At 34.0% G+C, this 13,157-nt stretch overlaps 2 protein-coding genes across 2 annotated transcripts; one reads left to right on the top strand and one right to left on the bottom strand.

Moving 5' to 3' along the window:
- Nucleotides 1-6,300: 6,300 nt before the first annotated feature.
- LOC145567138 (putative WRKY transcription factor 21) lies at nt 6,301-9,505 on the top strand. The gene is made up of 3 exons (XM_081626373.1): nt 6,301-7,716; nt 7,815-7,940; nt 8,985-9,505. The coding sequence occupies exons 1-3, from the start codon at nt 6,911-6,913 to the stop codon at nt 9,127-9,129; spliced, it is 1,077 nt and encodes a 358-aa protein (XP_081482499.1). The 5' UTR covers nt 6,301-6,910; the 3' UTR covers nt 9,130-9,505.
- A 1,660-nt stretch (nt 9,506-11,165) lies between these two features.
- LOC145568195 (uncharacterized) lies at nt 11,166-12,950 on the bottom strand. Its single transcript, XM_081627632.1, has 4 exons — nt 12,784-12,950; nt 11,878-11,995; nt 11,588-11,801; nt 11,166-11,495 (listed from the first exon to the last, which is right to left on the bottom strand). The coding sequence occupies exons 1-4, from the start codon at nt 12,876-12,878 to the stop codon at nt 11,383-11,385; spliced, it is 540 nt and encodes a 179-aa protein (XP_081483758.1). The 5' UTR covers nt 12,879-12,950; the 3' UTR covers nt 11,166-11,382.
- Nucleotides 12,951-13,157: the final 207 nt, after the last annotated feature.

Below are 13,157 nucleotides of genomic sequence, written 5' to 3'. Positions count from 1 at the left end.
TACGGCTACCCATCTATGTCAAAATAAGGCAAAGTTTAAAATTATGTTTAATAAAATTAAAGTACCATAAAACATTCATTTGGTAACTTTAAAACACTTTATTCAATAATTAAATGATCCCAATTGAATTTTAAGTGATTCCAAGATCCTTTATTTGTGCAATAATTGACCGGACTGAGGCCCTGCCATCAACCATTACATTTTCAAGGTGAGTAAACTCTTTACTGATTACAACTCTTGTAATTCTTGGTTGAATAATTAACCATCACATGTTTAATTATTACCCTTAGCTTCAAGGTTCTAAACTGATCTTTAGGTAACCTTGTTGAATATAACCAATTAAAAGTGTAGAACGTGATCTACCCCCACTTCCCCAAGATATATTATGATGCTCTGCTGAGGCCGACCCACCACAAACGATCAAGGTTTTCATCGGGTTTTTAATTGGAAAAGCTGCATCAATATTGCTGGGATCTAGATTTATTATGTTGTGATTATTTAGTGAACTCTAGCGCATCATCAAACAACATAAATAAACCTAAACATGCATAATCTACTAATGCAATAAAATAATGACATAGTATGGCCCCTTAGTCCTAGGAAAACTAGAAATAAAATGCTCCCACATGAATCATCATGGATCTTCATCCACCTTGCTCCTTTGGGCCTTCACTTCATGGGCTTCTTTTGGGCTAACACCATTTAAATAACTATTCTATTTACATTAAATAAAAGTTATGAAAATACTCAACGGTACGCAGACCGTATTTAGATTACAAAAATACATCACGATACGCAGATCGTATTTAAGAATCTATGGGCCATACTAGTCTATATATAGCAATATAATATCATATATTAGAAAAGTGCCATATAATAATTCACTCAACATGCTTGTCTAAACTACAACATCGAATGTTCATAATAAAGTCAACGCATTTCCTAAAATATCTTATATTTTAATCATAATTAGATAATATCATATATTATTCATGACGGTTCATAAAATATCATATATTTAATTTAGTCATGAGATAGAATCAAATCATATTTTAATCTAGAAAGATAAAATCATATTTAATCTTCCATGATTATCCTAATTAATTAGGAGATTCTATCCTAATTACTAGCCAATCAAATAATTTTAAAATCAATTACATCCTAATCTAATTATGGGATAATCACATTATTTAAATCAATTATTATCCTTTTGGAATATGCTCAGAATATCCTCATCAATCTTATCCTTAATTAACCACTTTAATTTAGGATAATTATCAAAATAACAAACTAAAATGGATAATATCAAATATAACAACTTTTGAATATTTGATTTTATCCTAAAACAAAAAGATCTTATCCAAATAAAACCAACTTTATCTTTTAAAATAAAAGATCATATTTTGAAAATATTTTAACTTATCCAAAATAAAACCGATTTTATCCCAAAATAATTCGTAATTATCCTGAAATAAATTTTTTTTTTTTAAAACAGAATTTTTTTTTTTTTTTTATCTTTCCGCAACCACCACGCCGGCCACCGTGGTTGGCTAGCCGAAGCTAGCCACGGTGGCTGGCTGCCGTGACAGCAGCCACTGCCGCAAAGGGCAGCAGCGTGGAGCTGCTTTGCTGGGGCTGCAGGCCACCGTGCGTGGCCAGCCGAGGCTAGCCACGGTGGCTGGCTGCCTTGCAGCAGCCACTGCCGCGCAAGGCAGCAGCAGCACCCAGCTGCAGCCGTGGCAGCAGCCGTGCAACGGTTGCACGCTGCTGCCCACAGCCACCCTAGACCGCCGCCCTCCCTTCCCTCCCTCTTGGACGCCACCTGGTCGGCAGCCGCCGTGGCTGCGCCACCCAGCCGCGGTTGCCGGCCAAAATAATTAATTTTTTTTTTTTTTTTTGTGTTTTAATTTAATTAAAATAACATTTATCCTAATTAAATTAAATTAGTCCATAAGATTAAAATTAAATCATATTCAATTTTAAAATAGGGTTCATCATAAAATTAATCCCAATTTAATTTTAACTTTTAAAATTAAATATATGATCATACATAAAACATTTTTTATGCATGAATCAAACCAATTAAAATTATGAAACATAAAACAAATCGAATAAAACCAAAGTCAAGCACAAAAATCATATTTTAGGGCTTGAAATTTTCGAAATATAGGGTTAGGGTTTTCGAAATTTTCGAAAATATTAGGCATAATTCGGTCCTCTTTATGGCTATTTGAGCATAATTAAATCATATTTAACCGATTCCAAAAGTTTAATCATATTAAATATAATAATCGAACCATAATTAAATTAATTTCTCCCTCTTAATTGATTATAAAATTATCGTGGACATCAAATAATGGTATTATTATGATCTAGCGCGTTAATGCAAGAGGCTAACTGATACCACTGTAGGAGTTTATAGGTACTACGCAGCGGATATAACATATATGAATCATATTCAATAAAGTACCTAATCCCAAGAATCACATGCATAACACACAAGACACATAATCATACCTTTGAAGCGTGAATTCCACGAAGCTATTCGACAGGCAAATCAGGGAGAGAATAAAGCCCCAAGTGTTGCTCCTCTACTTAGTCCACGAGATTCGAACGAGCCGTCCACCAATACTAGATTGGTCGAGTGATTGAGGAAAACCGCGATCACCACCTTTTCGGACAACCGACCACCGCACGAACCACCACCACCACGAGACACCACCGTGCGCCGGGAGGAGGAGAGAGCCGTGAGAGAGGGAGTATGAGAGGGGGTTGGTTTCGTGTTTGCTAATTAGGGTTTGATCTAAATGATCAGTTCATTCCTTCTTACGTGCAAACCTAGGCACCTAGTCTATTTATAATCTCATTATAATTAGACTAGGGCACGAAGCCCAATAGCCTCTCAAAGCCCCTACATGGCCGGCCACCTAGAGAGATGAGGCCCATGATGGGCCTCGTCCTCTAATGCTCGATCTAGCCCCTTTGTGTGACCTTATAGGATCCGTCCAATTGGGCTTTGGCCTATTTTACTAGTCCAAAGATCGTAAGTACCTCTAGCTATGGCAAAACGACGACCCAAATGTCCGGACTTAATTATCTCCATAATTTGATCCAATTATATATCTAGTAATTGCACACGACGAAGACATAACTCCTTCAACATTATCTATATAGCTAGTCACGATAAAATAACTCATTTATTCACGAATATTAATCAATTATATAAGTACATTTTCTAAGAAGCAAAACTCTTTAAAATTACAAACTCGAGTAAATTTTTAGGAAAATCTCATCCTAAGAGGTGAGATTTAGGAAAATTCTTTTTTATAATAATTCCTTTTATAGTGATCTTAGAGAAAATTGACCCCTAACATCATAACTAAAAGTCGGAAAACTAGCTAGTCAAATACTCTACCTCCTAGTCTCCTATCGCTTTAAAACAAAGTGAATAATACGTATAGTGAATTAGTGATATTACTAATATAGAGTAAGGTGTATATATATTTAGGGCATATCTCTTTTAGTAATACTCCATAGTATCAATGTATCATCATGGTGGTAAAGTGAATGCCATAATTACAACACCACAAATTCAAAAGGTGATGAGATCTAGTTTCTTGAGCAATAATAGCTTAATCTTATGTCACATCTCAATCCCAAACCTTTTATTATAATATGATTAAAATCCCATCATTATCATTATTTAATTAACTCCTAATTTTACATATATTTTTTAATTAATTTAAAAATCAAATGCTAATATCAATATAGGCTTGTGACTTGCAACACTTGAGAATACCGCACGTATGTAACACACTAATTACACAATACTCCACTCCACTCCACTCCACTCCACTCCACTTAACACTTAAGTAGCTGATTTATTACGCCCAAAAAAGTCAACGGATTTCTTGACATTGGGGCCCACATGTGCAGTCACCGACTTTAAAGTGTCACCGCTGCGTACGTTAGCAACTTGTACTACAAATACAAATGAGTGTATTAAAACCAGTCAACAAACATAGGGTTACGTGTCATGTTTTTACTCCAGTTAGTTTTTCCAACCTGGCACTGTCTTATTGGTTGCTTTACCTCCACAACGGCTCTTGTGGTGAGGCCCATGTATACCGGTTATATTTCATTTTTTTTTTAGGAAAATTGGGAGTGAAATTAGGGAGAGGTGAGAAAATTGTGTGAACTATTCTTGGATGGAAAAACAAAAGACAATTCACAAGGTTTTTAAGGACATGATTTCCATTGTACTAAAAACTTCTACAGGTTTAATTGATGACTTTGATAATCTCAACCACCATGAGGCATCCAGTATAAACAATATCATTAAAAACGCCTACTTTTTCTATCTTTTTTTTTTAAAAAACATTAGTTTGATTTAAAGTTAACTTTGACCATTAATACATTGTTGAACAATAGTTTTCTATTCGGGTGTATTATTATTTTCTGCCCAATCAAAAGAATTATTAGGATGTAAGGGCCTGTTCACATTTACTGAACTGAACTGAGCTGGAATAAATATTTTATGAGAGAATGAAATTAGGAGCTGAACTGAACTGAAATTAAGCTGAAGTAAATAGGCCCTAACTTTAATTATTCATTCAATAAGTATTGATAATAATGTGTCTATGTATTATTTATCAGTAGATAGTCTGATAGTAGATCATATGATAGTTATTAAGAGCCTTGCCAAATTGATCTCCTAATCTAATGAACGTATACATGCTTACTATTATAGACAAACTAAGTTAAAGTTGTTCAAAACTCTACATAACCTTAATTGGTTGAGGAAGGCTAGTTTTCAAAACTTCTATATTTGGAAACGTTACAAATTACAATGAAATTCAAAAAACGTTAAATGGTGATAAATTTTAAATCAACTTCGAAATATGGTTTAAAGATATGGACCACTAAACCAACCAAGTTCTATAATTGGAACTCAAGTAAATGAATTCATTAGAAATTAATCTTTAAATGTTCAACTATTTCTTTGCTTTCAAAATTAAATTAGAGGAAATTGAAGAAATAGAACTTAAATTAATTATACCGAGTAACATTTATTACAATTTCTTAATTCCGGTATTGTAAATGCAAATTGCTCTAAATTGAAAGTTTTCAACATCAAGGAATAACATTTTCAACATTATTAGCCCTCCTCTTTGTTGAGCAAATTGTTGAGCTAGATAATAAGAACTTTTCCCTCATGCGATTGAAGTCCCAATAGTTATGCCTATAAATCTTTTGAGATAATTTGATGTCTTCATGTGTGGCTATGGACAGGCATTAGAAAGACCAAATACATATAGTAACAAATTATAAGCACAATAACTAATCAATTTGGTATCCATATTTGATATGAACTGTCAAAACCATTTTGGCAATATCAAGGCTACAAAGAGCAAATACCACAACAAAACTAAGAGTGATTTCCTATAAATTGCTCAAAAATAATTAAATTCTTTAACATTTAATTAATATTCTGGACATACCGTCCACACCAACACAACTTGTTTTCTTATCGGTTCACAATATAACCACAAGTAATAAAATTAGCACATTTACTATTTGTGAAATCAATGATTCAACTAGCGGTTTTTTAAAAGTAAATTTGCAAAACAGAATTTTGTTATATGTGTATTTATTAAACCTCTAATTCAATAATTAGCGGTTTACACACTTGTTAAAAAAAGTCTATTTTCTCGTTGACGTGGACAATATACAAGGAATTTTGTTATTTTCGGACATAAAAAATAGGGAATAGCTCCCAAATAATTGTTTCGAATTTTTTTGAGACAAAATAATTGTCTCAATACTAATTCTGTATAATTGTCTTAAATAAAATAAGTATTGTCTTTATAAAATTATTGCCCTAATTAAATTGCAGATAGCTGTCTTTATTCAGGTCACGCTTCCCATTCATAAAAACGGTTCAAGCCTTCATTACAGTCCACCTACAAAGCAACTGATTTCATGAAAAATAAAATAAAATAAAATAAAATAAAATAATTTGTGCCTAATAATTCCAAGTGATAAGTCAATCAATTTTTAGCCGTTTTGTTTCAACTATACTAGGGAAACTTAATTATTACACCTAGTAATGAGTTTAGGTATACTCCTACTATTCTTTACAATTTTTTTTTAAATTAAAAAAAAAAAGTGGAAAACAAAGGTCTTCACTTGGGACCCACCTGAAAATCTGCAACCAGACTCTGCAGTTTCATTGCCCTTTTTCTACAACAGCTTCAAAGCTTATTTAAATCACACCCCTTGCTTCTTTCTCTCTCTTCTTTCCCTTATTTCTCTCTCTACTCTGTTTTTTTTTTTTTTTGCCCATTTCCAATAATTTTGATTATTTTTTTATTTTTATTTTGTGGTCAAATTAACTCAAAATGAGTGATTAAAAAATTTGGGAAATTTTATGTTTTAATTTTAGGCAGTGTGAACTTGTTGTTGTTGAGGAAAGTTGAAGTCTTTCCATTCACACCTTCTACAAATCTTGAAGAATTCCATGGATTGACAAATCTAGGGTTTGAATTTTCATCAAAGGTGTGTCCTTTTTTCTTGACTAGTGAATTTTTTTGTTTGATCTTTGATTTTTACCTTTGTCAACCGAATCAAAGTTTTCTGGGTCTTAATTTATTTGAAGAATTAGTCATTTTCCAAGTCTATGCTCTTAAATTCCTTTAAAAAGATTGAATTTTGTTCTTAAAGTTTGAATCTTTACCTTAAATTCTCAGAATGGGTGCTTAGAAGTTCTGTTCTTTTGCTGATTTTGTTGTGATTTGAGTAATAATTTATGGAAATTATGGTTGATTTTTTTCTGGGTTTCTGGGGTTGGGAGTTTAGGGTTTAGAAATTTCAATTTATTTTTGGGTATAAATTCTGCCTTCCCTATAAAATGGAAGGGGTAGAAGAAGCTAACAAAGCAGCAATTGAAAGTTGTCATAGAGTTCTAAATATATTATCTCAATCCCAAGATCAAACCCAGTTTTGGAATTTAGGTTCTGAAACTCAGCAAGCTGTAACTAAGTTTAAGAGAGTTGTATCTCTTCTTAGCAATGGTTTAGGTCATGGAAGAGCTAGAATAGTTAAGCATAATAGGAGTACTACAACCCCTTTTACTCAAACCCTTTTTCAAGAAAGTTCTAATGTTCCTAAGATTGAACCTAGTTCTAGTAATCAGCAGCCAGTTAAGACTACTTTCCAACTGCTGAAATCCAATTTGAATGAGAGCTCAATTCAAGAGAATGGATCCACTACTGGGAAGAGTTGTCTGTCATTGGGTGGAAATTTGTCATTGGAATTGAACTCGGGTGCGAAAACAACCCCGATTCAGGTTGTTCACCCGAGTTCGTCGACACATTTTCAGTTGTTTCAGCAGCATCAGCAGAAGCTTCAGCTTCACCAGCAGCAGCAGATGAAACATCAGGCTGAGATGTTGTATCGAAGGAGTAATAGTGGGATCAATCTGAATTTCGATAACTCTAGTTGTACCCCGACAATGTCATCGACTAGGTCGTTTATTTCTTCGTTGAGTGTCGATGGAAGTGTGGCTAATTTGGATGGCAATGCGTTTAATTTGATCGGTGTGAGTCAATCGTCGGACCAGCTGTTAAGCCAGCATAGGAAGAGGTGCTCTGGCAAGGGGGAAGATGGGAGTGTGAAATGTGGGAGTAGTGGAAGATGCCATTGTTCCAAAAAGAGGTTAGACTTCACTAATCTACTGCTTGCTTTTGAATTATTAACTGTTGATACATTTGTGAACTATGTTGATGATATTTCTTTTTTGGTGATCAATGTAGGAAGCATAGGGTGAAGAGATCAATCAAGGTTCCTGCTATCAGTAACAAGTTGGCTGATATCCCTCCAGATGAGTACTCTTGGAGAAAATACGGGCAGAAGCCGATCAAGGGCTCACCTCATCCTAGGTATATTCATGTTCTTGTTCTGTTTTATGCTCTGCTTTATGATGTTCATCAACTAACTTTAGTTTTCCATTCCCTTAAAGTTGATTGATTAATGTGAATTGTCGACTGTCAATAAGTAAATTAAGCATCTTTGATGAATTTCACTTGTCAAATTCCTTTTACAGCTAATTTATTTGATTGGTCTCGCCATATTTAGATGAATTCTTTGCTGCTTAAAGTTAGAAAGCTTATTAATAGCACTTTATTCTGAAAACCTTTTGTGTTTCCTGCAGTTTAGGATCAATTTAGGCTGAATTGCTTTATTAAAGTTTAAACTTGTTCTAAATTGCACTTCTTACTATCATTAGAACAAGTAAACTCAAGCTCTTTTACTTTATCTTTAGAAAAGTGTCCTCTTAGTCTAACTTCTTTTCCTGGATGATATCAATTGAAAAAGGGAAACAAATCACGGAATCATGATTTTAAGATAATGTATACATACAGCAGATAATATCTATTGCATCTGCATGTGCATACTTCTATGATTTAAGAAGTACAGCAGATAATATCTATTGCATCTGCATGTGCATGCTTCTATGATTTAAGAAGCACTGGCGCTAAATCTATTACTAATGACTGCTGCACTCATTCTTTACAACTAAGCCAATTACTTATTGAGGAATCAGTATTGCTTGGATTATTGTCGATAGATCAGATACGAAGCAGTCAGTTAATGGTCCTTTACGCTTTTTGGTACTATGGTATCTAAAAGATCAGAAGGGTAAACAGCAAGGCATCACTTTTGCCCATTTTCTTTTGTGAAAACAAGTCAATAGCTACTAGCTTTCCTTGATTAGTAGTAGATTGGCTCATTAGGATTGAAAACTCCCTGTGATATATATCATGAAGTTTGTTTGCATGAATATAAATGCTAAATAATGCTGCATTTCCATTTCATGTGCTGTTAGATTACATGTTACTAGGATTTGTTCATGTTATCATGTGCTCAAACATTAGCTAGTTACTCCAAAGACAAGTTCCTAGGCTAATGTGATGATTTTACAGGGGTTACTACAAGTGTAGCAGCATGAGAGGCTGCCCTGCCAGGAAACATGTTGAGAGGTGCTTAGAAGAGCCGTCAATGCTTATTGTTACTTACGAAGGTGAGCACAATCACCCCCGCCTACCATCACAATCGGCAAACACATGATTCAATCAAGCAGGGTGTCAAGATGAAACCTCCTCGACTTTTGTGGAACATGATAGATTGATCTGAATTGCTCCTGTACATAGTTCCTTTGACTCAGGCAAGTGCAGAAGTTAGGAATAGCCTTTCAGTATTTTGGGAGCATTTTTTGGGGGGGTTGGTTTTAGACAAATCAATTTCAGGCTTTGTATTTCAGTCTTTACAACGAAGGGGGGGTCCAAGGCTCAAGGGTTTAAAGTGTAAAAATCGCTTCCACCTTTGACATTCTGTGTTTATTACAGTTGGGGAAGGTGTTCATATGGTTCAGAACTTTGGCATGTCAAACATTTCGAGTTTTAGTCTTGTAGTGTTCGTAGCTCTTATCATGCTTAGTTTCTCATCTTATGGTTTGAAAGAAGAGTTAAAGTACTAACCTAGTTTTATATTTCTGTCTACAAACATAACACTCCCATCCCCTCGCATTTAAGGATTTGCCATGAGTTTTAGAAATACCCTTAGTACATCTTACCATGTACCGTTATCATCATTAAAATACGTCAAATTTTCTAAGCATCTTGAAAATAGTATACGTGACTGTATGGAGGTACATAGTTGTTTATATCCAAATACCAAAATCTCCGGGAAATTTCTTGGTTTTCTTTGGTGTGACATCCCAAATTTGGCATTACTTTTGGATTTATATGAAGACTTGGAAGATTGAGGCATGATTTAACAAGTATGGAGGCTGATATTGTTCGGATTTGCAATAAGGGAAGAGAGGGGTTGGACTTTTAGTGTTGATTATTGATGGGTGATGTTTAACTATTCTGGTATCTTATCTGTTTTTTGACTTTTTTTGTGAATGAGCTGTCTGTCTTTTTATCAATTCTTTGAACTTTGCTTGCAAGCTTTAGAGATGGGCCATCTTTGAAGCAATCATATTCCATCTTAAGGCCTGTTCTCATTGACTGAGCTGAACTGAACTTAATATTTTATAAGAGAAAGAAGTGCAGCTCTTAATTTACGTCTAATGATATTGCTAATGATATAAAGCCAAATTTCATTATTTTAAGCTCTTATTACAACAACAACAAAAATCTTATGATTATATTTTATTCTAAGTATAAATCAACAAAAGTAGTCACATTATGTAAGATCTTTTTAACCTTGCCTTATAAAAATAATATTCAGTAAAAATTAATTTAAGTTCATTAAAAATAAGTTCAGTTTAGTAAAATTATTTTTAATTTAGACAAATAATTTCAATTTAGTGAAAATCAGTAACTTTATGTGATATAATAGGGAATCCGTAAAAATAATTTCAATTTAAAATGAATAAGACTTGGTTCATTTTTCATTATTTTTGCTAAACTGAAATTAATATTACTCCGTATTGAACCGGGAAAGCAATTATGTAGCGCATCACTTAGCTCGTTTTATTCTATAAATGTAAACATGTATGGTTTAACCATGTCCCTAGTGACTTATTTTCATATGTACTTGCGGATCATTCATCCTCTAATTAATGAAGCTTTTGATTGCCCTCAAAAAAGAAAAATGATGGATTTAAATTTATGGTAAAATGACATTTTTCTTTTCTTTTTTACTTGTAGTTTAGAAGAAATACTTGGCTTTTTCGAGTTTGGCACAGTGTTTAACTGCTGTTGGGGACATTGGTATTGGACTTGGACACCACACAGTAAAAACGATAGTGGGAATAATGACATGGGCCTTTTCTAGCTTGGCCCAGAATATATTGACTTCTAAGACTTGAAGACTAAGTCATGTGAAGTTGTGAACAAAGAATTTTTTGATCGAGGTACTTGAAAATGCAATGGTCATACCATTTAACAGCATTTTTGTTTCCAGGGCAGAGTTGTCTGGCCTCAATGAAATGCAGCTTAAACAGAAAGGAAGATACATCCCCTGGACAAAGACCTATCCCGTATCCCGTATGCCTGGACTACAGAAGCCTGGGCTATAAACATCAATTTTCTCTTGAAAAGATTGATTACAGTTTGATGTATATGTACCAAAGAAGCAGAGATTATAAGCAGAGATGTTTGGTCAAATAATATTTCATGTAACAAGTAAAATTAGTCTGAGAGATACAAATGATACTACCTCAAATACTCATAGATAATTTTTACTAGGCAACTAGCCAAACTAGAAAACCAGGCATGCTTCAAAGTTGAAACATAACTTGAATTACATGATAGATACCCACAGTATTATGGTGATTAAAAGTAGTTCCTGGACAACATAACCAAGAAATCCTTAGAAATAGCCTCCATTTTTCTCCAGGCCAGTCTTGAATCCTCCCCATCTAGGATGATACATTATGGCATTCTTACAAAAAAAGCAGCAGCCATACATATCGGTTTTAGCCTCTGCATTAACAAACATCAGATGTTTGAAAGTCCATGAGCAAACATAAACATATATGGCAGTGGTGGTACAAGACATTAAACAAGGTACAGACCTAAGATATCCTTTTCTGGACCCAAGCATTGGCAAGTGGTAACACGGCGAATCCCAATGCCAGTTAAGGTGAGTTCAGCAAAAAACAGCTCAACTGGAGCATCGGCGACATCTTTCTTCTTAGCAGTGAAGTTGATATGGTGGATACAGCCTCTTGCAACACCAATAGAATTCAAGTAAGCAGTATCAGACTCCACAAGCTTATAATTTCTTTTCTGGCCAAGACAACAAAGATTAAGCAAAGTCATCAAACAATAATAGAAAACCAAAAACCATAACAACAAAACTAACCGCGCGTTCATTATAGAACTCCAAGGCTAGCTTTGCATACGGCCTCACTTCAACATAAAAATCATTTTTTGTGCACTCCCTTTTGCCCAATTTAGACCTTCGACTGTCAGAATTCAAACTACAAAACAATAACATGTTCGTTTGTGTCAATAAACACATAAAATCAAGCCGGATTCACAAAACCTGATTTGCCAATGCGAATTGGGGGAAGGACGAAGGAGAGGGAGGGATCTATTTTCCGTACCTTTCTTTTCCCTTCCTTTCATCCTTTTTTGCAAAAATTTAACTCTAAAAATCACTCAACAATTAGAGAATCAAAGACTAACATCCTGCCATAATATAAGTGGGGAGCTTCCTTCTGAAAAATAAAAGCCAGGACCTAAAGATACTCTCGTACTTGCTCTTTATTAAAAAAATAACTTGTGCAAGTTTTTATGTAATCAAGTGTTGATATAAAAAAAAATAAAATAAAAATGTTGATATAGTAGTGAGTAGTGACATAGCCATTCTCATTCAAAGTGTTGGTATTGACATAGCAATTCAGCCCATTCTCACGATTCGACAAGGTAACAAACTAACAATAACAAATCTAAGATGATGATATCTAATTTCTAAAGGATATGTGGATCAGTGTGTGACTGTTCGAATCAAGTAAAACACACAATTGTTACAATTCAAAAAAACACATATAAAACCAAAATCAAATTTAAACTTGACAAATACTTTTTGGGTTTCAAAATCCCCCAAAATAAATGATTTATCAGGCTAAACCTGAATTCAATCAACTAATCAATCAACTTTATCCTTTATTTTTTTTGATAATATAAAATTCAAGCAATTTAAAAACCCTAGATGAGATCGATTGAATTATTTGAATAAAGTTAAAAACAAAAAAAGTTAGAATACCTGGATGGGACAACCCTAGAACGCAAACGCTTGGAGTTGTCAGAAGCAGAACGCAAACAGTAACCACCGCGACCTTCGCGAAGTACCGTCGACATCTTTTTCCTTTTCTCTCTTTTTGTTTTTTGTTTTGAGGAACTCTCTCTCTCTCTCTCTTTTTACTCTGAGATTAATTTTAGGGCGTGCCCAGGTCTATTTAAAGAGGATTTTATAATAACAAGGTTTTTTCTAGGCCAATTGACCGGGTAAATAAAAAAGACCCTTGTGTCAAAAAAAAAATAAAAAAGACTCTTAGCGATAATTTGTAAAAAAAAATAATTCTGATCACAATTTGGTAAAAAAAATAACCCTAAGCGACAATTTGGTAAATAAAATAA

This window comes from Chenopodium album, chromosome 11 (genome assembly GCF_948465745.1).
Source record: "Chenopodium album chromosome 11, dcCheAlbu1.1, whole genome shotgun sequence".
In the NCBI taxonomy this organism is placed as follows: Eukaryota; Viridiplantae; Streptophyta; class Magnoliopsida; order Caryophyllales; family Amaranthaceae; genus Chenopodium; species Chenopodium album.
The sequence above is the reverse complement of the archived record's forward strand: the minus strand, read 5'-3'. Positions and strand labels throughout refer to the sequence as shown.

Excerpts from the sequence above, each read along its gene's own strand:
- LOC145567138 (XM_081626373.1), top strand. The coding sequence starts at position 6,911 with ATGGAAGGGGTAGAAGAAGCTAACAAAGCAGCAATTGAAAGTTGTCAT. Across the intron at positions 7,717-7,814 it reads TGCCATTGTTCCAAAAAGAG|GAAGCATAGGGTGAAGAGAT; the intron begins GTTAGACTTCAC and ends TGATCAATGTAG. Across the intron at positions 7,941-8,984 it reads AAGGGCTCACCTCATCCTAG|GGGTTACTACAAGTGTAGCA; the intron begins GTATATTCATGT and ends ATGATTTTACAG.
- LOC145568195 (XM_081627632.1), bottom strand. The coding sequence starts at position 12,878 with ATGTCGACGGTACTTCGCGAAGGTCGCGGTGGTTACTGTTTGCGTTCT. Across the intron at positions 11,996-12,783 it reads TCTAGGGTTGTCCCATCCAG|TTTGAATTCTGACAGTCGAA; the intron begins GTATTCTAACTT and ends ATTGTTTTGTAG. Across the intron at positions 11,496-11,587 it reads TCCAGAAAAGGATATCTTAG|AGGCTAAAACCGATATGTAT; the intron begins GTCTGTACCTTG and ends TTGTTAATGCAG.